The sequence below is a fragment of the Gopherus flavomarginatus genome, chromosome 11 (genome assembly GCF_025201925.1).
Source record: "Gopherus flavomarginatus isolate rGopFla2 chromosome 11, rGopFla2.mat.asm, whole genome shotgun sequence".
Classification (NCBI taxonomy): Eukaryota; Metazoa; Chordata; order Testudines; family Testudinidae; genus Gopherus; species Gopherus flavomarginatus.
Genome location: NC_066627.1, coordinates 20,272,173 through 20,297,873, shown reverse-complemented (window position 1 = coordinate 20,297,873; position 25,701 = coordinate 20,272,173). Strand labels below are relative to the sequence as shown.

General features: G+C 49.7%; 1 protein-coding gene across 3 annotated transcripts in view; it reads right to left on the bottom strand.

Annotated features, from left to right (window-relative positions):
• Window positions 1–14,960, bottom strand: part of ERGIC3 (ERGIC and golgi 3) — a 57,360-nt gene extending 42,400 nt beyond the window's left edge. The window contains exons 1-3 of one of the 3 annotated variants that reach the window (XM_050918639.1): window positions 14,828–14,960; window positions 3,242–3,312; window positions 1,481–1,568 (exon numbers count right to left, since the gene is read on the bottom strand). In XM_050918639.1, the coding sequence (XP_050774596.1) occupies window positions 1,481–1,568; window positions 3,242–3,312; window positions 14,828–14,915 (247 nt within the window). In that variant the 5' untranslated portion in view covers window positions 14,916–14,960. Of the gene's footprint in view, window positions 1–1,480; window positions 1,569–3,241; window positions 3,313–14,078; window positions 14,303–14,827 lie in introns of those variants that run through there. The other 2 variants (XM_050918640.1, XM_050918641.1) reach the window with 2 other exon arrangements.
• Window positions 14,961–25,701: the final 10,741 nt, after the last annotated feature.

Below are 25,701 nucleotides of genomic sequence, written 5' to 3'. Positions count from 1 at the left end.
AACCTTTTTCTTTTATTGGGGTGTAGATTTTCATAACCATTTGTCCCCATAACGAGTGGCACTGGTGGTGATACTGGGAAACTGGAGCGTCTAATTGCTTGTGTGACTTGTGGTTAGCCAGTGGGGTGAGACCAAAGTCCTCTTTGTCTGGCTGGTTTGGTTTGCCTTAGAGGTGGAAAAATCCCAGCCTTGGGCTGTAACTGCCTTGTTTAAGCAATTGGTCCTGAATTGGCACTCTCAGTTGGGTCCCGCCAGAACAGCATCGTTACACCTGCCCAACCCTTTGCAGATACCTCAACCTGCTGGTAAAGCTTGAATTCACTTGGAGAACTCCCCCACCATTCCAATCCCAGCCGCTCTCCCCTGTGGCCCCTTTCCCATTACCTTTCACCAAAGTGTTTCAGATAGATTTTGTTGGGCCCTAGTGTGTTACCTGGGGGGCTTGCCTGCTACTTGGGGACACGTAAATATCTTCCCAGGGGAAAGAAGCTGCCAGACCTGCTGGACTGTCCACTCCATCTTAAACATAGTAGAGGAGGAAGTCTGAGATTGGAGAAGGGGAAGAATCCTCCCTAGGGTGATGGTATCTTCTGCAACTACATTTCAACGGGGGTGATCTCAGACAGAGCACACAGAACTGCTCACCTTACTAAAAACAGAATAGAAATTGCAGTGTATACTCGAATGGTGGGATTTTTAATCACTTTCACTTTGCAGTTAAATTACCAAATACCTATTGCTCAGAGGAAATGTGAGGCTCCAGTGTTCATACTTGAGCTATCTGTGATCAATAGTCTGAAAAATTTTTAAGTGTAAAAACAGTCTCCCCTCAAAAATAGCACAAATAGCTGAATGGATTTAGTTGCAACAAACCTCACAATTCCGCTAAGAAGTATTCAGACCAATAGAAACATTTTGGAGGAAGTTATTACAGAGTGAAAAATGTGTCACATGACACATAACATAACAGATTTAGTTCCACACGACATTAATGTACACGTTCAAAATTTAAACACAAGCGTCAAGAAAGTAGCTGGTTCCAAGATCTACTCTACAGTGACTTCCAAAATAGACTCTGCACATTACAAAAATTAATGGCAACTGGGACAAGCCCGTGCGAGCAAGTCAGTATTATACTCCTTTCATGCAGGCTCTTCTTCTTCACATGCAGGTCTCAAAGTACTTTACAGCAGTGGATAAAGAGTTTTATCCTCATTGCACAAATCAGGAAACACACACAGAGAAATGAAGCAACTGGACCAGAGTCCTACCGTGTCAAATGACAATGCTGGGAACAGAACCCAGGAGTCCTGACTGAATTCCCTGTTCTAACTACAGGGAAATGTAATTCCTTACTGCTGACAAGACAAGCAGCTCAACAGCAAATCAAACTGCTACCTGCACTGACTGGCCAGTGTGCCCAACCTCCAGCAGAGAGTGAAAGCTCCCTTCTTCTCAACTCTATAGCAGACTTACTTACAAGCACAAGGCATATGCGGAAAGACAACATCTATATTAATCTTCAATTTGTCTCCTCTCGATTTGTCAACGTACAGTTCAGGATGAACCTAGGAACAAAGAAAACAAAAGCCTTATTCCACCTGGAAGTACATGGCAAGGCCTTTTCCCTTACCTTCTCCCCAGCCCAGGAGCCTCTCTACAGGTGCCATGCCACCATACTTCCAAAGGCCTCCTCCACATGGGGTGCACAAGCTGGCACCTTCCGCAATGCTGTGACAGAGCAGTTGAAGCAGCTTCCAAATCTGGCAGTGCTTTTACCATGTGTGATGCTCCTAGCCAGCAAAGTGATAATTTGGGGCTTTAAATTAAATGAAAGCAATTTAAAATATTTTCCTTCTTGCAATTTCTTCCCCACTACAGAGTCTGTAAAACTGGTGGCTATCTCCTACTGGTGACATAGGAGAGTGCTCCTTTCACAGCAGAAGCTGGAGGAACCAGCAGCCCAGTATGACTTCTGCTGCCTTCTCCAGGAGGGGGATCCAGGCCTTAGTGAAATTGAAAGGTACAGAAAATCCAATCAGAGACACAGGAAGCCAATGCTAGGGTGAACAGGCGGGGAAAGAGGCTCCCTGCAGGGCCAGTGCCCATCTTTTCTGAGATACGCAGGGAGGAAAGAGGAAGGGAGCAGCAACAGCAATTCACTCTCATCTCACTAGTTGGGCTTTCAGCAGGGTCCATGCTAGCTCAAAATAAAGTGTAACTGCAAGTCACTGATCCTACTTCCGTCCCGCTTCACAACAGAACTAGACCAAGCACTGCAAACCGCTGGCTGTGTGTGGCAGGAACATATACTAAATTCTAGCCACCATTACAGCAACAGGGCAGATCCTCTGAGCCACCTGGGCTGCGCAGCCTAATGACCCGAGACAATAAGGCTGTCCACGAACACAGGATAGTGGGGCCTAGTGGCCAGAGTCAGTACAGCAGCTCGAGTGCAGGGCAGCGTTGCTCAATGGTCAGAATCAGTACAGCAGCCCTCGAGTGCAGGACAGTGTGGCCTACTGGTCAAATCCGAGGCCATCACCAAAGGAGGTGGTGGCCAGGGTAGGGAGGACCCGGGCCCATCCGAATCCACTGGGTCCTGACTCAGGGTCCTAACAGTAGCAGAGTGGTCCATCACTGGGTCAGCGGGGAAATCCAACCACAACACGCTGACCTTCCACAGGTGGAAGATACCACTCACTCCATCTCCCTCAGTCACTTCCTACTGGGCTTCCTGAAGCTGCAGTATACACAACATCAGGGTCTCTGGGCTCCTCGGTGCAGGTAATGCCCTGGGATTTGGACTCCAGCCAGCCAGCTGTAGGCCACAGGCCTCTGGTCTGGGTCATGGGATCTCTGGCTCCTGCAGGCAAGGGCTGTAACAGCTCCTGGGTGGGAGCCTCCACCTTACTGAGCTGGGCTGATCTCCTTTGTACTAGTACAGCAGTTGGAGCATGCGGAGCATGGTCTGAGCGGCAAGACTTCCTCCACTCAGGGTGTGAGATTAACCCTTTCCTGCCTAGTGCAGGGTATGCACACCACATCACACCACGGAAAAGGCGAGACAATGTGCAGTTACAGAATGGTCTTGTGCCTTGCAAAACTTGGGTGCCTGGCTCAGCTGTTGAAAACAGTGGACTTTGGTTGAATATGTGGCCCTTCCTGCTTCCCAGGACTCCAACAGGACATCACAGGGAACACAAACCCCAAAAAGACAGCAATACAAAGCTCTACTTACTTCCTTAGTGAGGTAGTACTGCAGCTCTGAGAAGAAAAGCAGGAGCATGATAAGTCCACTGATGATTGTCACTGCAAATGGAGAATGACAAGCATTACCATGGGCTGTGGTGGAGCAGCCCTATGACTCACTAATCCGCTGTCTGACTGCCATGAAGAAAGCAGCTGGCATTACAGTGGGTGAGAAGAAACCAGGCTGCTCATGAAAATCGCTATCCTCCTCCCATGCTCTGTAAAAAACACATGCTGATAGCCCAACTCAGATGCCAGTTAGATAGATCTTGAAGGCTAGACCACAAAGCAAATCTTTAATTCCTGCATTTCAAGGTTATTAAAGAGGAGAGTGAACCGGTACTGAGTACCAAGATAGGAGCTGTTTTCATTCATTTGGGCACAGTCCTCCTCTCCCGGCCACCAAAGGGAACATTTCACATAGAAGAGATGCTTTCTGGTGTGGCTGCAGTCCCAGCTTGACTACTATTAGACCTTTATTTGGATAATGAGAGCATCCACAGTCACAGTAGATATGATTAAAAAAGAACATAAGAATAGTCATACTGGGTCAGACCAAGGGTCCATCAGTATCCTGTCTTCTGACAGTGGCCAATGCCAGGTGCTTCAGAGGGGATGAAAAGAACAGGTAATCATCAAGTGATCCATCTCCTGTTGCCCATTACCAGCTTCTGGCAAACAGAGGCTAGGGACACCGTCCCTGCCCATCTTGGCTAATAGCCATTGATGGACATATCCTCCATTAACGTACATAGCTCTTTTTTGAAACCTCTTATGGTCTTGGTCTTCAAAATATATTAAAAATATTATAAATATATTATAGGTGGAGCTGGTAGCACTGCCTATATTTCAGGCTGACTGACACGTCCCATTACAAGACTCTGTTTTCAGTTGCTTATAACTTTAACTATTCAAGACAAAAATTTCCATGCTTTGTGTCTGCCTTAGGCTGAATTTGTTTTTGGAAAGTTTCAGCTAAAAGTGTTCAGCCCTTTCTGGAATGAAATTAGGGAAAGTATGTTATTCTGCCCAAGCTAAAAAATTCTTACAATCATTTTGTTGAGACACAGTAGAGCCTCTATGCTTTGGAACAGAGGCTTGGAATTTGGGGTCTCCCTTGGGTCAGAGAGGTACCTTCTAACATCCCCATGAAAATTCAGCCAAATTTGGCCAAGCTATAAGCCTCTGAAAAATCTGTTTGTACATGCTCAATAGAGACTTGTTAGAGTTTGACAACTAAACTATCCAAAGATTCCATCTGTACTGAGCGTGCTCCATCCCCTCACAGCTCCCACAGAGCAACTAAGCATGCTCCAGTCCCGTGCTGCAGTGGCGGAATGGGACTGAGAGAAGGGCAGGGATATGGGAAAATATACATTGCAGGAGTGTGTGTGTGTGTGTGTGTGTGTGAGAGTGTGAGTGAGAGAGAGAGAGAGATTGGACAGCAGCTGTGTGTGTGTGTGTGTGTGTGTGTGTGTGTGTGTGTGTGTGTGTGAGAGAGAGAGAGAGAGAGAGAGAGAGAGAGATTGGACAGCAGCTGGGGGGGAAGGCAGAAACCTCTGAGGGGACTGGATAGGAGCAGAGCAGAAAGGTGGCAGGAGCAGGAAGATGGGGGGATGGATAAGTGCCAAATGAGAGGAGGTCCAAAGGAGAGGGCAATGAGGACAGGCTGGGCACACAGGGGCAGAGGAGTCTATAACCAGCAGAGCACATTCCCCTCCAGAACCTGGAACTGAACCCAGCTAGCGAAAAGGGGGCAGCAAACAGGCAAGTTTGAAAGGGAGTTTGGAGGGAGAAAGAATACAATCACCATGATTTGGAAAGGTTGCATTGCCAATGCCAACACTGCTCCTGGCTCTTCCACCTGCACCTGAATCCAACCATGGGTGCCTGGTAACGGAAGATGAGAAGAAGGTGGAGCTGCTCAATGCCTACTTTGCTTCAGTCTTCACACACAAAATAACACGTGACCCGACAACTAGCAAAGTTACCATCGACAATAAAGGGGAAGGCATGCAGATCAGGACAATAAAGAACACACCAGAGATGTTTTAATTACAATGAATTCAAGTCAGCAGGGCCTGATGCTATTCAACTCGGCATGCTGAAGGAATTAGCTGAAGAAATCTCAAAGCCACTTGGCAATAACATATTCAACCTCACTGATGACAGGAGAGGTCCTGGAAGACCGGAGAAGGGATAAGATAGTGCCCATCTTCAAAAAGGGGAAAAAAGGAGGAGCCAAGGAACTATAGACCAGTCAGCCTGACCTCATTACCTGGGAAGCTATTAGAGCAACATATTTCCAAATACCTGGAGGATGAAGGGGTGAGCACTAGCAGCCAGCATGGATTTACTAAAAAGAAATTATGCCAAACTAGCTTGATTTCCTTCTTTGACGAGGCAACTGGTTTGATGGATAGGGGGAATGCAGTGGACATAATATACCTGGACTTCCGCGATACTTTTGACACAGTCCAACATAATATTCTCTTAAGTAAGCTGGAGAAACACGGGCTCGGTAGAACTACCATTAAGTGGATACATAATTGGTTAAATAATCGCAAACAGAGAGTGACTATTAATGGAAAGATGTCAGATTGGAAAAAGGTCTCAAGTGGGGTTCCACAGGCATCTTTTCTGAGTCTGGTGTTATTTAACAACTTTATTAATGACCTGGATGTAAGAATAAAGAGCATACTGATAAAATCTGCAGATGACACAAAGCTAGGTGGAGTTGAAAACACTTTGATGGACAGCCCTAAAATTCAAAGGGATCCTGATAAATTGGAGAACTGGGCTATACACAACAAGATGAAATTCAGCAAAGACAAATGTAAGGTGCTACACTTAGGGAAGAACAACCAAATGCACAAATATAGAAGGGGGGAAACTGGCTTGGCAACAGCATTGCTAAGAAAGATCTGGGAGTTGTGGATCACTGCAACATGAGTCAACAATGTGACAATTGCAAAAAAGGCAAATGTGATTTTGGGATGCATTAACAGAGGAATAGCATGGAGGCTTTCAAAAGGAGGCTGGAGAGCCATCTTTCTTGGATGCTTTAAACACAACAAATCCTGCATCTTGGCAAGGAGTCAGACTACATGATCCTTGCGGTCCCTTCTAACCCTATGATTCTATGAAAATGGAAAATGACTGCAAAAAAGGAAGATCGGAAGACGGTGGAGATGCTCAGTGCCTACTTTGATTCAGTTTTCACACAAAAAATAACATGTGACCAGACAACTAGCGAAGTAACCAGGAGTAACTGTGAAAAAGGATCTGGAGTTATAGTGGATCACAACCTAAATATGAGGGAACATTGTAACACTGATGTCAAAAAAAGCAAACATCATTCTGGTATGTTGCGATGAGGTGTCCCATCCCATCCCACCCTGACTCGCCACTAGTGTTAATGAGGGCCAAGAAGGGGGCTAATTAACCCAAAAGGGCACAGCTGAGGGGAATCAGGCAGGCAAGCAATCCCCTGAGTGGGTGTGGAACCAGCTGGGGAGGAATGACCTGAGCAGGACATATAAAGACAGAAAATTGGAAGCAGCAGGGGCTGCTGGGAAAGGGCAGACACTCCTAGGAGATGGGAGAAACGTTTGGAGACTACAGGGATGTTGGCTGCAGTCACTCCCTTGGAAGAGGGAGGAGGCTTTGGGAATCGATAAACCAAGAAAGAGAAGGGGAACCAGTGGTAGAAAGCAGCCCAAGCAAAGAGCAGTGAGGGCAGAGAAGGACAGTCTGGACTGGAACCCAGACCAGACGGTGGACCTGGGTTCCCCTACCAGCCACTGGGAGGGTGGCACCAAGGCAGTGAATGGGAAGACTGCTGAAGAACTATACCACAGAAGGGAGAGCTCTGAGTGAGCTAGCCAGAGGACTGAGGCATGGAGAGGATACTGTGATTCCTGAGACAGCAAAAGGGGCTGCAGGCTAGACAGCATTGGAGCAATGGCATGCAAACTGCTAAATAGGGGTCTACTGAATGAGCTAATGTCCAGAGTGACCAGGTGGTGCCAGACCAGCAGTGAGTGGCGCACCCCATGACAGATGCACTAGCAGGAGTGTGGTAAGCAAGACACAAGAAGTAATTCTTCCACTCTACTCAGCACTGATAAGGCTTCAAGTAGAGTACTGTGCCCAACTGTGGGCACCACATTTTGGGAAAGATGTGGACAAATTGGAGAAAGTCCACAGAAGAACAACAAAAATGATTAAGGGTCTAGAAAACACAACCTACGAGGAAAGATTGAAAAAACTGGGTTTATTTAGTCTGGAGAAGAGAAGACTGGGGTGGGGGGGGCATGGTAACAGTCTAGACATATGTAAAAATCGTTATTCTCCTTATCCGCTGAGAACAGGACAAAAAGTAATGGGATTAAATTGCAGCAAGGGAGATTTAGGTTAGACATAGAAGAAACTTCCTAACTGTAAGGGATAGTTAAGCATTGCAACAAATTACTTCGAGAGGCTGCTGAGTCTCCATCATTCAAGGTTTTAAAAACACATCTAGACACGAACAGTCCCAGTCTTTTTAATCTCTCCTCATATGGAAGCTGTTCCATACCCCTAATCATTTTGATGCCCTTCTCTGTACTTTTTAAAATTCAAATATCTTTTTTTAGATGGGGTGACCAGAACTGCACACAGTATTCCAGATGTGGGCATATCGTGGGTTTACATAGTGCCATTACAATATTTTCTGTCCTTTCCCTAATGGTTCCTAACATTGTTAGCTTTTTTTGACTGTCAGTGCGCTCTGAGCGGATGTTTTCAGAGAACTATCCACAATGACTCTAAGGTCTTTCTTGAGTGCTAACAGCTAATTTAGACCCCATCATTTTGTATGTACAGTTGGGATTGTTTTTTAATGTGCATTACTTTGCATTTATCAACATTGAATTTCATTTGCCATTTTGTTGCCCAGTCACCCAGTTTTGTGAGATCCCTGTGTAATTCCTTGCAGTCAGCTGTGGATTTAACTATCTATACATGTGATATATAACTTTGTGAGCTACAGACATTATTCCAGCCCACGGCAGAGGATTACTGAGTTTACCCCAACATCTGAAATCAATGAAGATAATTATTGCAAATCCTGAGACAGGTAAACTACTCCAGAGAAGTACTACCCTTTGGAAAGTACACAGATCCGTTCAGCCATGATCCAGGAGACAAAGAAAGAGCTTGTGGCATAAAGGATCAGCCTGAACTGGCTGAGGTACCTCTGATCCAAGAATTGACATGAAACTATAATCAAGAAGACAAAATCTTGTTGGAAGGGTGTGAAGGACTGGAACCTGCCAATGTCTCTGTGTCGTCAGATGGGCCAGTAAACTAGCATGCAATGGAGACTGTTTATTGCTTTATTATGTTTTCTCTGTAATGCTTTTGTTCTAAATAATTGAACTGTGGTTTGTGGAAACTGTCTGGTCACTGACAACTCTGGCATAGTCCCTGGCAGAGGGGTACTGGATGAAGGTCAGATCTGCTGTGATAATCACAGCAAATTGAAGGAGGACTGAAATCCTTGTTCTAAAGGGACAGGGGTGCAAGTCCCTACCCAGAGAAAGGTGAGGTCTGGAGGTCTGAGACCTCAAGGGGTGCCCCTTGAGGAGACCACAGAGGGGGCAGAGATGCTGTCATGGTATAATTCCCCACTCTGAACCTTAGTGTCCAAAAGATGGGGTACCAGCATGAATTCCTCTAAGCTCAATTACCAGCTTAGTACTTGTAGCGCTGCCACCAACCAGGAATTCCAGTGCCTGGTACACTCTGGTCCCCCCAAAACCTTGCCTGGGGACCCCCAAGACCCAGTCCCTCTGGATCTTAACACAAGGAAAGTAAACCCTTTCCCTCACCGTTGCCTCTCCCAGGCTTCCCCTCCCTGGGTTACCCTGGAAGATTACTGGGATTCAAACTCCTTGAATCTAAAGATAGAGAGGAAAATTCACCTCCCCCCCCCACCAACTCTCCCTGAGAGAGAAAGTAATCCTAACACAGAGAGAAATAAACCTCTCTCTCACCCTTCCCTCCTTTCTCTCCACCAATTCCCTGGTGAATCCAGACCCCGTCCCCTGGGGTCTCACCAGAATAAAAAAACAATCAGGTTCTTAAACAAGAAAAGCTTTAATTAAAGAAAGAAAAAAACAGTAAACATTATCTTTGTAAATTTAAGATGGAATATGTTACAGGGTCCTTCAGCTATAGACACTGGGAATACACGTACAAATTAAAATCCTTTCAGCAAAATACAAATTTGCAAATAAGGAAAACAACCTAACTCGCTTTATCTACCTAGTACTCACTATTCTGGACATATAAGAGACAGTATCAAAGAGATTGGAGAGAAACCTGGTTGCACGTCTGGTCACTCTCAGAACCCACAGAGAACAACAACAAAAAACTAACAGCACACACAAAAACTTCCCTCCCTCAAGATTTGAAAGTATCCTGTCCCCTGATTGGTCCTCTGGTCAGGTGACAGCCAGGCTCACTGATCTTGTTAACCCTTTACAGGCAAAAGAGATATGAAGTACTTCTGTTCTATTAACTCTTACTTATCTGTTTATGACAGATGCAGTTAATCCTAGAACTGAGAGATGGTGCTCTGGGGATGAATAAGATTTGTTAGCAAAGGAAGCTGTTGTCTATAGGACCCCTGCTTCAACTGTTGCAATAGTTGGAAGCCATGTTCTATTTGCGGGTACCAGGACAGGTGCGTCTAGGCCCACACAAAACTAAAGGTCTGTCTCCTCAGCTAAGGGGGAGGAACCACTAAGCCCAACCACAAATGAGTACATGGGACAACAAAGGGGAAAACAGAAATGGGAGCGAGGTCAAAGGTTAATAATCAGGGAACTAGAAGGGGGCACTGAGCAGAGAACCCTGGTCAGTGCCCACCACTCCTCAAAGACATCTAAAGAATCTGTGGATACTGCCTGGAGGAACTCTACCTCGAGACATGATCAGACAAGGGACCAGAAATAGGCCCCACAGTCACAGAGTACCCCCATCCAGCTTTCTCCTCCTGGACTGATGGATGGCCATCTTGCCCAGTGCCAAAAGGAGGTCCTGCAACTTTATAGGATCATGGATGGGGTGTGCAAGAATTAGAAAGTATGTGGAAAAGTGCACCTAGAACCTCAATAAGAGATTCTGGGGGAGCCAGAAGAGGGATTGCAACCTGACATACTCTACACAGATGTGTGCCAGGTTCTCCCTTTCACCACACAAGGGACAGGTGTAGGGAGAATTCATGAACTGTGTCAGTTACTAACTTGTGCTCACAGCTCCATGGAGGAGCTGCCAACTAATATTGCTGGTGGATTGTGGAACCAGAGTAGAGTACAGACTAGCCCACCCTCCTTAGGTGGCAACAGGTCCCACCATTTAGTGTTAGGATGGGACACAAGAGCAGGGAAGTGGATGGCGTACATGCTTGCGCTTCATGTGTTTCCTGGGTCCAGTGCAGAGGTGGACTGGCTGGATGTTGTTCAGGCAACTCGGGTTGGTTTGTCGGGGCAGCCAGGGAGGCTCACGGGGCAGGGGCACAATGAGGAGTTCCAGAGGCAGGTCAGGAGGAAGACCTGCTTGAGGAAAGCAAAAGAAGCAGGAGATAAGGCCTTTCAGCAAGGAAGTTGCGCAGAGAGCCCAGTTTAAGAATAAAGGACTGGAAGGTGGGCAGTGGGGCTTCTGGAGGAAGCTAGGAACTAACACGGAAGGTCAAATTGAGAGAGACAGAGCCTGAAAATAGGGTTCACTACAGCATGGCTGGGACTCTGGGCTGACCAGACTGGATTGTGCTAAGCTGCACTTCTCTGTGCTAACCTAAGGACTTCCCATGTTGTATGCCAGGGGACTAATAAACCCAACTGATTTGAAACCACTGTTGAGTGTTCCTTTAAATACTTTGTGAGGTGCATTAATCCATGCAGAGTGGACAAGTCTCTCCCAAGAGTCTGTCTCAGTTGGACTCACTGAACAGAGCTCACAGCATGAAGCAGGAGTACGGAGGGAAAAGTGAGACCCCTGGGGGTCTGGCACATCAAAGGAGTTCCTCTAAGAGACTGTTCCAAAGCTGGGGAGCATTGATCTTGTGGCTCCATAACACTATCTATTCCCTGAATAAGGCAAGGGTACTGTGGAAAAAATAGTATGGGATCACGTAATTAAAGACTGTATCATAGCACACACCATTGGCAGAGGGAGAAGGATTAAGATTCTATGATAAGCTTAATTCTGATATTTCCTAATTTTGGAGGGCTTGACTTTGCCACTTGAATATTCTTTCAGTGGGGTGGTTTAGGCTTTATTATTTAAACATATATATGTGCATAATCAAACCCTCCTGCTTTAGGGAAGCATACGCAAACCCTTTTGCTTTAGGGCATGTTCCCTATATGCTGTTTATTCCATAATGGCCCAGTGGGAAGTTTCTTGTTCTTTTCTCTGAACTGGTTTGTATTGGCCACTGCCAGGAACAGGCTACTTGACTGGCTGGATCACTACTTTGCTCCAAAATTCTGCACTATAGAAACCTTACATATGAAGACTTGGCTCTCCTATACGGCAACAAACAGACAGGTTGGTCTTATAGCAAAACACAGTCTCTTTTGACTTACTTCGGTCAAACAGATAAGATGTTCAAGGGCGCCTGTGGGACTCCCAGAACCTCACTATACCTAAAACTCCCAAAACAAGACAACTAACAAAAGAACAAGAGCGTACTGAGCCTTGCCTGGGAGGATGACACAGACAGAAGGGAGTCACAGCCTTTATTTGAAATTTTAAATCTGAGGTGAGGAGTCAAAGGGCTAGTCTACATTGGCAGCGCTTTAACGTGCCTTATGTGGTCATGGCACAGTGCTGGGAGAGAGCTCTCATAGACTCATAGACTTTAAGGTCAGAAGGGACAATTATTATCATCTAGTCTGACCTCCTGCACAATGCAGGCCACACAATCTCACCCATCCACTTCTATAACAAACCCCTAACCTATGTCTGAGTTATTGAAGTCCTCAAATTGTGGTTTGAAGACTTCATGCTGGAGAGAATCCTCCAGGAAGTGACCCATGCCCCATGCTACAGAAGAAGGTGAAAAACCTCCAGGGCCTCTGCCAATCTGCCCTGGAGGAAAAATCCTTCCCGACCCCAAAAATGGCGATCAGTTAAACCCTGAGCATGTGGGCAAGACTCACCAGCCAGCACCCAGGAAAGAATTCTCTGTAGTAACTCAGATCCCATCCCATCTAACATCCCATCACAGACACTGGGCATACTTACTTGCTGATAATCAAAGATAAATTGCCAAATTAATTGCCAAAATTAGGCTATCCCATCATACCATCCCCTCCATAAACTTATCAAGCTTAGTCTTAAAGCCAGATATGTTTTTTGACCCCACTACTCCCCTTGGAAGGCTGTTCCAGAACTTCACTCCTCTAATGGTTAGAAACCGTCTAATTTCACGTCTAAACTTCCTAGTGTCCAGTTTATATCCATTTGTTCTTGTGTCCACATTGGTACTAGGCTTAAATAATTCCTCTCTCTCTCTCTAAGATTTATCCCTCTGATATATTTATAAAGAGCAATTATATCTCCCCATAGCCTTCTTTTGGTCAGGTTAAACAAGCCAAGCTCTTTGAGTCTTTCAGAAGACAGGTTTTCCATTCCTCGGATCATCCTAGCAGCCCATCTGAACCTGTTCCAGTTTGAATTCATCCTTCTTAAACATGGGAGACCAGAACTGGACACAGTATTCCAGATGAGGTCTCACCAGTGCCTTGTATAACAGTACTAACACCTCCTTATCTTTGCTGGAAATACCTCGCCTGATGCATCCTAAAACTGCATTAGCTTTTTTAACGGCCGTATCACATTGGCAGCTCATAGTCATCCTGTGATCAACCAATACTCCAAGGTCCTTCTCCTCTGTTACTTCCAGCTGATGTGTGCCCAATTTATAACAAAAATTCTTGTTATTAATCCCTAAATGCATGACCTTGCACTTTTAACTATTAAATATCATCCTATTAATATTACTCCAATTTACAAGGTCATCCAGATCTTCCTGCAGGATATCCCGGTCCTTCTCTGTGTTAGCAATACCTCCCAGCTTTGTGTCATCCTCAAACTTTATTAGCACATTCCCACTTTTTGTGCCAGGTCTCCCAGCGCTGTAAAAAAACCCCCACCTCCACGAGAGGCGTGGCTCCAAGCACTGGTACCCTGTCTACACTGGCACTTTACAGCACTGAAATGTGCTGCGCTCATGGGGGTGTTTTTTCACACCCCTGAGTGAGAAAGTTGCAGAGCTGTAAATTGCCAGTGTAGACAAGCCCAAACATCATGCCCACTGACCATCTTCAGAGTTAAAAGAAACCAGGTTCTGGGGCCTGAGTGGAGACTGAACAGCCTCTACCCTACTCATCCCTCACTGCTGTTACTTGCTGTGCTGGTACTGGTCAGGTTACTCCTCAAAGCAGGGGTGGAAGAAGGAACTGAGAGAGGACAATGGGAAAAGGAAGCAGGGAGACAATCAGAAGGAAGGTGTGTGTGAACAATACAGTGAGAGAATATATGCCACTCCTAGCCCATTTACCACCTCTGGCCCTTAACTCCAGCTGGAAACATCACACTGGCTTTGGGATGATCAGACACTATCTGCCCTATATGAGGGCTGGATGTTCCGCTTTGTAAGTGATGACGTGGAGGCTGGGATTGTTGTGTTTCTGGGTTGAGGGATGAGTACTGCTCTAGGACTGAGGAGTGAGTTTGGACAGTTTGTTTGGAGGGGTATTGATGGTTCTTACCATGCGGGCAAGGGAGGTGACTCTTCTCTTCTTTTTACACAAGCAGACGCCCTTTACTCCAGCTTTGATGGCCCGGGGCTGGAGGGGGTCAGATGACAACCTTTCCCCTGTGCATGAGGTGGTTCACCTTAGTGACTAGGGAGGTGAAAGACGCTCAGGGAGAAAGAAATAAGGATGGAGCTGGACTTGAAACGATCTATTCTTGGCCTTAGCGGAGAGGACCAGGCTGGTGTTGTTAACCCTGCAAAGCGAGGAGGTGTTTTTCTCCCATCACGTTCTGTATCTGAGGGGGTTGCAGGTTGGGCACTGGGGGGGGGGGGCTGGTTAAGGGAAGGGGAGAATTAGGTGGTTTTTGCAGCAAGCCCGCTGGCTCCTTGCTGAGGTGCCCGGTTGCACGTGAGAGGCGGCAGATCGATGCAGAGGCGGCGGGAAAGCCTCGCTCCCTGCGGCCGAGGGCGGGGCGCCAGCGTGGGGCTGCGGGGCAAGAGAGCGCTGGCCCGGGAGCCCCACACCCCGGACTCTCCTGCCCCGCACGCTGCACGGGCTCCGGGGCAGGCGGCGGAGGGACCGGGGGGGGGCTGTCTGCCCCCGGCCCACTGGGGAGGCGCGGCCTGAGCCCGGCCCCGGGGCCCGCAGCGAGCGCCCCAGCGGGGGATGGGCTCTGCAAGGGGGACCTGCCAGCTCCACCGCCCCCCACGGCCCGGCCCGGCCCCGCCCCTCACCGAGCGCGCCCCCGCCCCGCCCCTCACCGAGCGCGCCCCCGCAGGTCTTGACCCGAAAATCCTCCAGCGTCTTGGGAAACGCATCGAACCGCTTCAGCCTCCACAGCGAGTCCATAGCGGCGGCGACCCACTTCCGGCCGGCAGCGACCCCACTTCCGGCGCCAGCCCCCGCCCGCTGGGCGGAGCACTCCGCTGTGTGCCCCTCCCCCCACCGCAGGAAGCCCTGGGAGCCCACCCTCTGCTGGGGGCGGGGCTTAGTGACGTAACGAGCAGGCGTCTCGCCCCTGGGCGTGGTGACATTGGGGGTGTTGCGCGCTGAGAATGCGGGTGTCGGGGGCGGGGTCATTGGAGTGACTGTGGGGTAACAAGGGGGGTGGAGTGACGTTGGGAGGGGCAGTGGGGTGTGGAGTGTTGGGGTGAGACTGGGTGTTTGGTGACACTGTCGGGGGTCTCATGGGGTGACAGTGGGATGTGGAGTGTTGGGGTGAGACTGGGTGTTTGGTGACACTGTCAGTGGTGTCTCATGGGGTGACAGTGGGATGTGGAGTGTTGGGGTGAGACTGGGTGTTTGGTGACACTGTCGGGGGTCTCATGGGGTGACAGTGGGATGTGGAGTGTTGGGGTGAGACTGGGTGTTTGGTGACACTGTCAGTGGTGTCTCATGGGGTGACAGTGGATGTGGAGTGTTGGGGTGAGACTGGGTGTTTGGTGACACTGTCATTGGTGTCTCATGGGGTGACAGTGGGATGTGGAGTGTTGGGGTGAGACTGGGTGTTTGGTGACACTGTCGGGGGTCTCATGGGGTGACAGTGGGATGTGGAGTGTTGGGGTGAGACTGGGTGTTTTGGTGACACTGTCAGTGGGGTCTCATGGGGTGGCAGTGGGGTGTGGAGTGTTGGGGTGAGACTGGGTGTTTGGTGACACTGTCATTGGTGTCTCATGGGGTGACAGTGGATGTGGAGTGTTGGGGTGAGACTGGGTGTTTGGTGACACTGTCATTGGTGTCTCATGGGGTGACAGTGGATGTGGAGTGTTGGGGTGAGACTGGGTGTTTGGTGACACTGTCATTGGTGTCTCATGGGGTGACAGTGGATGTGGAGTGTTGGGGTGAGACTGGGTGTTTGGTGACACTGTCATTGGTGTCTCATGGGGTGACAGTGGATGTGGAGTGTTGGGGTGAGACTGGGTGTTTGGTGACACTGTCATTGGTGTCTCATGGGGTGGCAGTGGGGTGTGGAGTGTTGGGGTGAGACTGGGTGTTTGGTGACACTGTCATTGGTGTCTCATGGGGTGACAGTGGATGTGGAGTGTTGGGGTGAGACTGGGTGTTTGGTGACACTGTCATTGGTGTCTCATGGGGTGACAGTGGATGTGGAGTGTTGGGGTGAGACTGGGTGTTTGGTGACACTGTCATTGGTGTCTCATGGGGTGACAGTGGATGTGGAGTGTTGGGCTGAGACTGGGTGTTTGGTGACACTGTCATTGGTGTCTCATGGGGTGACAGTGGGATGTGGAGTGTTGGGGTGAGACTGGGTGTTTGGTGACACTGTCGGGAGTCTCATGGGGTGACAATGGGGTGTGGAGTGTTGGGGTGAGACTGGGTGTTTGGTGACACTGTCATTGGTGTCTCATGGGGTGACAGTGGATGTGGAGTGTTGGGATGAGACTGGGTGTTTGGTGACACTGTCATTGGTGTCTCATGGGGTGACAGTGGATGTGGAGTGTTGGGGTGAGACTGGGTGTTTGGTGACACTGTCATTGGTGTCTCATGGGGTGACAGTGGATGTGGAGTGTTGGGATGAGACTGGGTGTTTGGTGACACTGTCATTGGTGTCTCATGGGGTGACAGTGGGATGTGGAGTTTTGGGCTGAGACTGGGTGTTTTGGTGACACTGTCGGGGGTCTCATGGGGTGACAGTGGGATGTGGAGTGTTGGGGTGAGACTGGGTGTTTGGTGACACTGTCAGTGGTGTCTCATGGGGTGACAGTGGGATGTGGAGTTTTGGGCTGAGACTGGGTGTTTTGGTGACACTGTCGGGGGTCTCATGGGGTGACAGTGGGATGTGGAGTGTTGGGGTGAGACTGGGTGTTTTGGTGACACTGTCAGTGGGGTCTCATGGGGTGGCAGTGGGGTGTGGAGTGTTGGGGTGAGACTGGGTGTTTGGTGACACTGTCATTGGTGTCTCATGGGGTGACAGTGGATGTGGAGTGTTGGGGTGAGACTGGGTGTTTGGTGACACTGTCATTGGTGTCTCATGGGGTGACAGTGGATGTGGAGTGTTGGGGTGAGACTGGGTGTTTGGTGACACTGTCATTGGTGTCTCATGGGGTGACAGTGGATGTGGAGTGTTGGGGTGAGACTGGGTGTTTGGTGACACTGTCATTGGTGTCTCATGGGGTGACAGTGGGATGTGGAGTGTTGGGGTGAGACTGGGTGTTTGGTGACACTGTCGGGAGTCTCATGGGGTGACAATGGGGTGTGGAGTGTTGGGGTGAGACTGGGTGTTTGGTGACACTGTCATTGGTGTCTCATGGGGTGACAGTGGATGTGGAGTGTTGGGATGAGACTGGGTGTTTGGTGACACTGTCATTGGTGTCTCATGGGGTGACAGTGGATGTGGAGTGTTGGGGTGAGACTGGGTGTTTGGTGACACTGTCATTGGTGTCTCATGGGGTGACAGTGGATGTGGAGTGTTGGGATGAGACTGGGTGTTTGGTGACACTGTCATTGGTGTCTCATGGGGTGACAGTGGGATGTGGAGTTTTGGGCTGAGACTGGGTGTTTTGGTGACACTGTCGGGGGTCTCATGGGGTGACAGTGGGATGTGGAGTGTTGGGGTGAGACTGGGTGTTTGGTGACACTGTCAGTGGTGTCTCATGGGGTGACAGTGGGATGTGGAGTTTTGGGCTGAGACTGGGTGTTTTGGTGACACTGTCGGGGGTCTCATGGGGTGACAGTGGGATGTGGAGTGTTGGGGTGAGACTGGGTGTTTTGGTGACACTGTCAGTGGGGTCTCATGGGGTGGCAGTGGGGTGTGGAGTGTTGGGGTGAGACTGGGTGTTTGGTGACACTGTCATTGGTGTCTCATGGGGTGACAGTGGATGTGGAGTGTTGGGGTGAGACTGGGTGTTTGGTGACACTGTCATTGGTGTCTCATGGGGTGACAGTGGATGTGGAGTGTTGGGGTGAGACTGGGTGTTTGGTGACACTGTCATTGGTGTCTCATGGGGTGACAGTGGATGTGGAGTGTTGGGATGAGACTGGGTGTTTGGTGACACTGTCATTGGTGTCTCATGGGGTGACAGTGGGATGTGGAGTTTTGGGCTGAGACTGGGTGTTTGGGTGACACTGTCGGGGGTCTCATGGGGTGACAGTGGGATGTGGAGTGTTGGGGTGAGACTGGGTGTTTGGTGACACTGTCAGTGGTGTCTCATGGGGTGACAGTGGGATGTGGAGTTTTGGGCTGAGACTGGGTGTTTTGGTGACACTGTCGGGGGTCTCATGGGGTGACAGTGGGATGTGGAGTGTTGGGGTGAGACTGGGTGTTTTGGTGACACTGTCAGTGGGGTCTCATGGGGTGGCAGTGGGGTGTGGAGTGTTGGGGTGAGACTGGGTGTTTGGTGACACTGTCATTGGTGTCTCATGGGGTGACAGTGGATGTGGAGTGTTGGGGTGAGACTGGGTGTTTGGTGACACTGTCATTGGTGTCTCATGGGGTGACAGTGGATGTGGAGTGTTGGGATGAGACTGGGTGTTTGGTGACACTGTCATTGGTGTCTCATGGGGTGACAGTGGATGTGGAGTGTTGGGGTGAGACTGGGTGTTTGGTGACACTGTCATTGGTGTCTCATGGGGTGACAGTGGATGTGGAGTGTTGGGGTGAGACTGGGTGTTTGGTGACACTGTCATTGGTGTCTCATGGGGTGACAGTGGATGTGGAGTGTTGGGCTGAGACTGGGTGTTTGGTGACACTGTCATTGGTGTCTCATGGGGTGACAGTGGATGTGGAGTGTTGGGCTGAGACTGGGTGTTTGGTGACACTGTCATTGGTGTCTCATGGGGTGACAGTGGGATGTGGAGTGTTGGGGTGAGACTGGGTGTTTGGTGACACTGTCGGGAGTCTCATGGGGTGACAATGGGGTGTGGAGTGTTGGGGTGAGACTGGGTGTTTGGTGACACTGTCATTGGTGTCTCATGGGGTGACAGTGGATGTGGAGTGTTGGGATGAGACTGGGTGTTTGGTGACACTGTCATTGGTGTCTCATGGGGTGACAGTGGATGTGGAGTGTTGGGGTGAGACTGGGTGTTTGGTGACACTGTCATTGGTGTCTCATGGGGTGACAGTGGATGTGGAGTGTTGGGATGAGACTGGGTGTTTGGTGACACTGTCATTGGTGTCTCATGGGGTGACAGTGGGATGTGGAGTTTTGGGCTGAGACTGGGTGTTTTGGTGACACTGTCATTGGTGTCTCATGGGGTGACAGTGGGATGTGGAGTGTTGGGCTGAGACTGGGTGTTTGGTGACACTGTCAGTGGTGTCTCATGGGGTGACAGTGGGATGTGGAGGGTTGGGGTGAGACTGAGTGTTTGGTGACACTGTCAGTGGTGTCTCATGGGGTGACAGTGGGATGTGGAGGGTTGGGGTGAGACTGTGTTTGGTGACACTGTCGGGGGTCTCATGGGGGTGACGATGGGGTGTGGAGTGTTGGGGTGAGACTGGGTGTTTGGTGACACTGTCGGGGGTCTCATGGGGTGAGGATGGGGTGTGGAGTGTTAGGCTGAGACTGGGTGTTTGGTGACACTGTCGGGGGTCTCATGGGGTGAGGATGGGGTGTGGAGTGTTGGGCTGAGACTGGGTGTTTGGTGACACTGTTGGGGGTCTCATGGGGTGACGATGGGGTGTGGAGTGTTGGGCTGAGACTGGGTGTTTGGTGACGCTGTCGGGGGTCTCATGGGGTGAGGATGGGGTGTGGAGTGTTGAGCTGAGACTGGGTGTTTGGTGACACTGTCGGGGGTCTCATGGGGTGACAGTGGGATGTGGAGTGTTGGGGTGAGACTGGGTGTTTGGTGACACTGTCGGGAGTCTCATGGGGTGACAATGGGGTGTGGAGTGTTGGGGTGAGACTGGGTGTTTGGTGACACTGTCATTGGTGTCTCATGGGGTGACAGTGGGATGTGGAGTGTTGGGGTGAGACTGGGTGTTTGGTGACACTGTCATTGGTGTCTCATGGGGTGACAGTGGGGTGTGGAGTGTTGGGGTGAGACTGGGTGTTTGGTGACACTGTCATTGGTGTCTCATGGGGTGACAGTGGGATGTGGAGTGTTGGGCTGAGACTGGGTGTTTGGTGACACTGTCAGTGGTGTCTCATGGGGTGACAGTGGGATGTGGAGGGTTGGGGTGAGACTGAGTGTTTGGTGACACTGTCAGTGGTGTCTCATGGGGTGACAGTGGGATGTGGAGGGTTGGGGTGAGACTGAGTGTTTGGTGACACTGTCGGGGGTCTCATGGGGGTGACGATGGGGTGTGGAGTGTTGGGGTGAGACTGGGTGTTTGGTGACACTGTCGGGGGTCTCATGGGGTGAGGATGGGGTGTGGAGTGTTAGGCTGAGACTGAGTGTTTGGTGACACTGTCGGGGGTCTCATGGGGTGAGGATGGGGTGTGGAGTGTTGGGCTGAGACTGGGTGTTTGGTGACACTGTTGGGGGTCTCATGGGGTGACGATGGGGTGTGGAGTGTTGGGCTGAGACTGGGTGTTTGGTGACACTGTCGGGGGTCTCATGGGGTGACGATGGGGTGTGGAGTGTTGGGCTGAGACTGGGTGTTTGGTGACGCTGTCGGGGGTCTCATGGGGTGAGGATGGGGTGTGGAGTGTTGGGCTGAGACTGGGTGTTTGGTGACACTGTCAGTGGGGTCTCATGGGGTGACAGTGGGATGTGGAGTGTTGGGGTGAGACTGGGTGTTTGGTGACACTGTCGGGGGTCTCATGGGGTGACAGTGGATGTGGAGTGTTGGGATGAGACTGGGTGTTTGGTGACACTGTCAGTGGTGTCTCATGGGGTGACAATGGGGTGTGGAGTGTTGGGCTGAGACTGGGTGTTTGGTGACACTGTCAGTGGTGTCTCATGGGGTGACAGTGGGATGTGGAGTGTTGGGGTGAGATTGAGTGTTTGGTGACTCTGTCAGTGGGGTCTCATGGGGTGACAGTGGGATGTGGAGTTTTGGGCTGAGACTGGGTGTTTTGGTGACACTGTCAGTGGGGTCTCATGGGGTGACAGTGGGATGTGGAGTGTTGGGCTGAGATCGGGGAAGTCGTGGGGTGACGGTGGTGGTGTGTCATAGGCAGAGGTGAAAGTAAGCCGGTACGGGGTACTGGTAAAAAAAGGCGCATTAGTGTACCAGGAAGTAGTGGAGCATCCGGTACAGACTTATTTTCACCTCTTTCAGCTGCATAACAAAAAGTTCAAATTCAGAGCTAATAAAAGCTCGGAAAGAGAAAACTCATTGTCACGTTTGTTTGTTGTTTCTCTCCCTCTCCTCCTTTATATTCAATTTATATTACTGAAGATTGCCTCATCCAGGGGGCAGAAAAGAACTGCCCTGGCTTTGGTCACTCTCCCCCCCCCCCCCCCAACAACCAAGACTAAAATTAACAAGGATGCCAGAAATAGGCCCAAATCCCAGACCACAGAGTGAACAGCTAAATTTAAATTGTGCCTATACAGGCAGCAGGCTACTTGGGGAGACTTCTCCCTCAGCCAGTTCCCCTGCTACAAGCTAGAGGGGAGCCCCTGCAGCCCCTGCTGAGTGCAAGGGTCGGGGGAACACAGAGCCTAGCCATGTAGGGCAGCCTGGTTGGAGGAGAAGGGAGGACAAGGAGAAAAATGTGACAGTGAGTTTTCAGTTTTTCAGGCTTATTCCAATAGTAAAGTTTTATTGCAGACAGTACAGGTAGTAGTAATAGTAGCTTTGTTTTCTGAATCTAAGTCATGCAGTGGGAGGGATCCATGAAATATGTAGGAGAGGTGGGTTGCTTGTGTTTGGACTGTAAAGTAAGAAATGTAACTTACTTCTACCCCTGGCCCTGCCCCCTCTGTCTGAGGTTCCGCTCCTTGAGGGGGGCAGAGTCAGGGGTGGCTCTAGGTATTTTGCCGCCCCAAGCACAGCAGGCAGGCAGGCTGCCTTCGGCAGTTTACCTGTGGGAGGTCCCCGGTCCCGTGAATTCAGCGGCAGCCTACGGGAGGTCCGCCGAAGCTGCGGGACCAGCGGACCCTCCGCAGGCATGCCGCCAAAGATAGCCTGCCTGCCGCCCTCGCGGCGACCGACAGAGTGCCCCCTGTGGCTTGCCACCCCAGCACTTGGTGTGCTGGTGCCTGGAGCCGCCCCTGGGCAAAGTGGGACCCATACTGGTAAGAGCTGTATTTTACTTACACCCTTGGCTCTGCACCTCCTGCTTGCCCCAGCCCTGAGCCTCCTCCTGCAGCCCCACCCTGAGTGCCCTCCAGCACCCTAACGCCCTCCCAGACTACACCCCACCCTGAGCGCCCTCCTGCACCCTAACTCCCTCCCAGACCCCACACCCCCAGCCTGAGCCCCCTCCCACACCCTAACCCTAATCCAGACTTTCAAATCACGGTATCACAAAGTGTTAAACCAGGAGTCTCAAACTCAAATGACCACGAGGGCCACATGAGGACTAGTACATTGGCCTGAGGGCCACATTACTGACACCTCCTGCATGCCATCCATGGCCCTGCCCCCACTCCACCCCTTCCACGGGGTCTCACCCCTGTCCTGCCTCTTCCCACCCCTTCCCTGCCCTGCTTCCAATCCCTTCCCTGAAATCCCCACCCTAACTCTGCCCCCTCCCTGCCTCCAGGGGGTGCAGGAAGAGTGTGGGGTGTGGCAGGGGCTCAGGGCAGGGAGTTGGGGTGTGGGGTGCAGGAGGGATGAAGGGTGCAGCAGGGGGTCAGGGTTCAGCAGGGGGCTCAGGGCAGGGGGCTCAGGGTGCAGGGTACGGCAGGAGGTTGAGATGCGGCAGGGTGCTCAGGGGAGTGGGTTGAGGTGCAGGAAGGATGTGGCAGGGGGTCGAGGTGCAGGGTGCAACAAGGGGCTCAGGGCAGGGGGTTCGACTGCAGGAGGGGTTTGGGGGGAGGGCTCTGGCCCAGCGCACACCGGAGGCAGTGCAGGCTGCCTGCCTGTTTGCCTGCCCTGCCCCCGCACCACTCCAGGAAGCAGCTGGAACATGGGGGAGTAGAGGTGCAGGGTGTGTTTTGATATTGCTTCAGGCACCGCCCCCAGCAGCTCCCATTGGCCGCGGTTCCCCGTTCCTGGCCAATGGGAGGTGCTGGGGGCGGTGCCTGAAGCAACAGCAACGCACACCCCTGCGCCTCTCCACCCTCAGGTTCTTTCCGCTTCTCGGAGCGGCGTGGGGAGCCTGCCCTGCTCAAGGCTGTGCCGGGGCGCCTGCTGCACCTCCGGGTCCGCATGGAGGGGCTCGTGGTCAACCTCGTGAATGTCTATGCCCCGACATCAGCCCCAGAGCGGCTGCCGTTCTATCAGCAGGCGTCCGCCTTCCTTGGCTCCTTGGATCCTCGTGACTGCCTGGTCCTGGGCGGGGACTTCAGCATCGTCCTAGAGGAGCAGGACCGCTCGGGGACCGAGCAGAGCCCGGCCGCCGCGGCCGTCCTCCGGGAGATCACTCCCTGGTGGACGTCTGGCGTGACCACCACCCGGATGATGTCTCCACGTTCACCTATGTCCGGGTGGGAGCTCATCGGTCATGCCACTCCCGGTTGGACCGCAACCCAGTGCGCGCCGGGTCACAGCCGCTCTAGAAAAATGCTGCGGACGGGCGGGGGGGCCATGAGGAGCTCGCAGGCTGCAGAAAATAACCTTGTGGGCCGCATGTTTGAGCCCCCTGTGTTAAACCAAGATTTTCAGAAATAATGAAGCATATTCAATCACATTGTTCTCACTAAAAATATTAATAACTTTTTGAGAGCAAAAAGGTTTTTTGTACTGTTAATAAAATACAAATATTTTTAAAATATTGTTTTTCATCTTTATCTCATCCTTTTAAAAAAATTGTATGTTTTATAATGTACATTATATATTATTATTAGTAGTACATGTATATAATTTATACATAAATATTTTATTTATATATATATATGTATATATGCGGGGGTGCTCAAAAATTTTTTACTGATAGGGGTGCGCGATCAAAAAAGTTTGGAGACCACTGATCTAGTCTGATCTCCTCTACATCACCATAGAATTTCATCTAGTTACTCCTGCACTGAGCCTAGTAACAACTTCTGTTTGACTGTAATGTATCATCTAGAATAGTGTCCACCCTTGATTTGAAGATATCAAGAGATAGAGAATCCATCACTTCCCTTGGTAGTTTGTTTCATTGGTTAATGACCTTCTCTGTTAAAAATGTGTGCCTAATTACTAACTTGAATTTGTCTGGCTTTACTTTCCAGCCATTGGCTGTTGCTCTACTTTTCTCTCCTAAATGAAAGAGCCCTTTAGTACCCCATGTTTTGTCTATGTGAAAGTACTTATACACCATAATCATGTCATGTTCCAATTTTTTTTTTGATAAACTAAACAGATTGATCTCTTTAAATCTTTCATTGTAAGGCATTTTCTCCAACCCTCGAACCATTTTTGTGGCTCTTTTCTGAACCTTCTCCAATTTTTCAATATCCTTTTTAAAATGTGGTCTCTAGAACTGGATGCAGTATTCTAGCATTGGTGTTACCCAGTGCAATAAACAGAGATAAAATCACCTCTCTGCTCCTACTTTTTAGTTCTGTTTATACATCCAAGGATCACATGAGCCTTTTTTGCCACGTTCAGTTGCTTGTCCACATCATTAATTCGGAAACTGGTCTGAAATCAATATGAAATTCAATAAAGGCAAGTGTAAATTACTACATTTAGGAAGGAAAATCAGATGCACAAAAACAAAATGAGGAATAACTGGTTAGGCAGTAGTACTCCAGAAAATTATCAAGGCTTTATCGTGACTCACAGATTGAATATAAGCCACCAATGTAATGCAGTGGTGGAAAAAGCTAATATAATTCTAGGGTGTATTAGCAGGAGCATCATATGCAAGAAACGGGAGATAACTGTCCTGCTCTACTCAGCACTGGTGAGGAGGAATCAGCTGGAATATTGTTTCCAGTTTTGGGTGCCACATTTTAGGAAAGATGTAGATAAATTGGAAAAAGTCCAGAGTAGAGCAATGAAAATTATAAAAAGTTTATTAAAAAAAATCAGATCTGGGAGAAAAACTTAAAAAAACTGGATATGTTTAATTTTGAGAAAAGAGGATGGGGGGGAACTGACAACAATCTTCTAATATGTTAAGGGATGTTTTTAAAAGATGGTGATCAGTTGTTCTCCATGTCCACGGAAGGTAGAATAAGAAGTAATGGGCTTAATCGTCAGCAAAGGAGGTTGAGGGCTTGGCAACAGTAACCAATGTATTAAATATTATTGGGTCAGCATTTAGTATTGGTAATGAGACACTGAACAAGATTGTTCTGAATAAAATGTTTCTGATTAGGATGTAGTGTTATTGACCCCAAAGTGTGACTGGTACTACCAGGGAATTTGTTTACCTAATTTGTGGGGAGGGATAGCTCAGTGGTTTGTGTACTGGCCTGCTAAACCCAGGGGGTTGTGAGTTCAGTCCTTGAGGGGGCCACTTAGGGATCTGGGGCAAAATCAGTACTTGGTCCTGCTAGTGAAAGCAGGGGGCTGGACTCAATGACCCTTTCAGGTCCCTTCCAGTTCTAGGAGATAGATATATATATCTCCATATTATTATTAGTTACTGTATAACTTAATTTCTTTACCAATTTGGTTTTTTCCTTGCTTTCA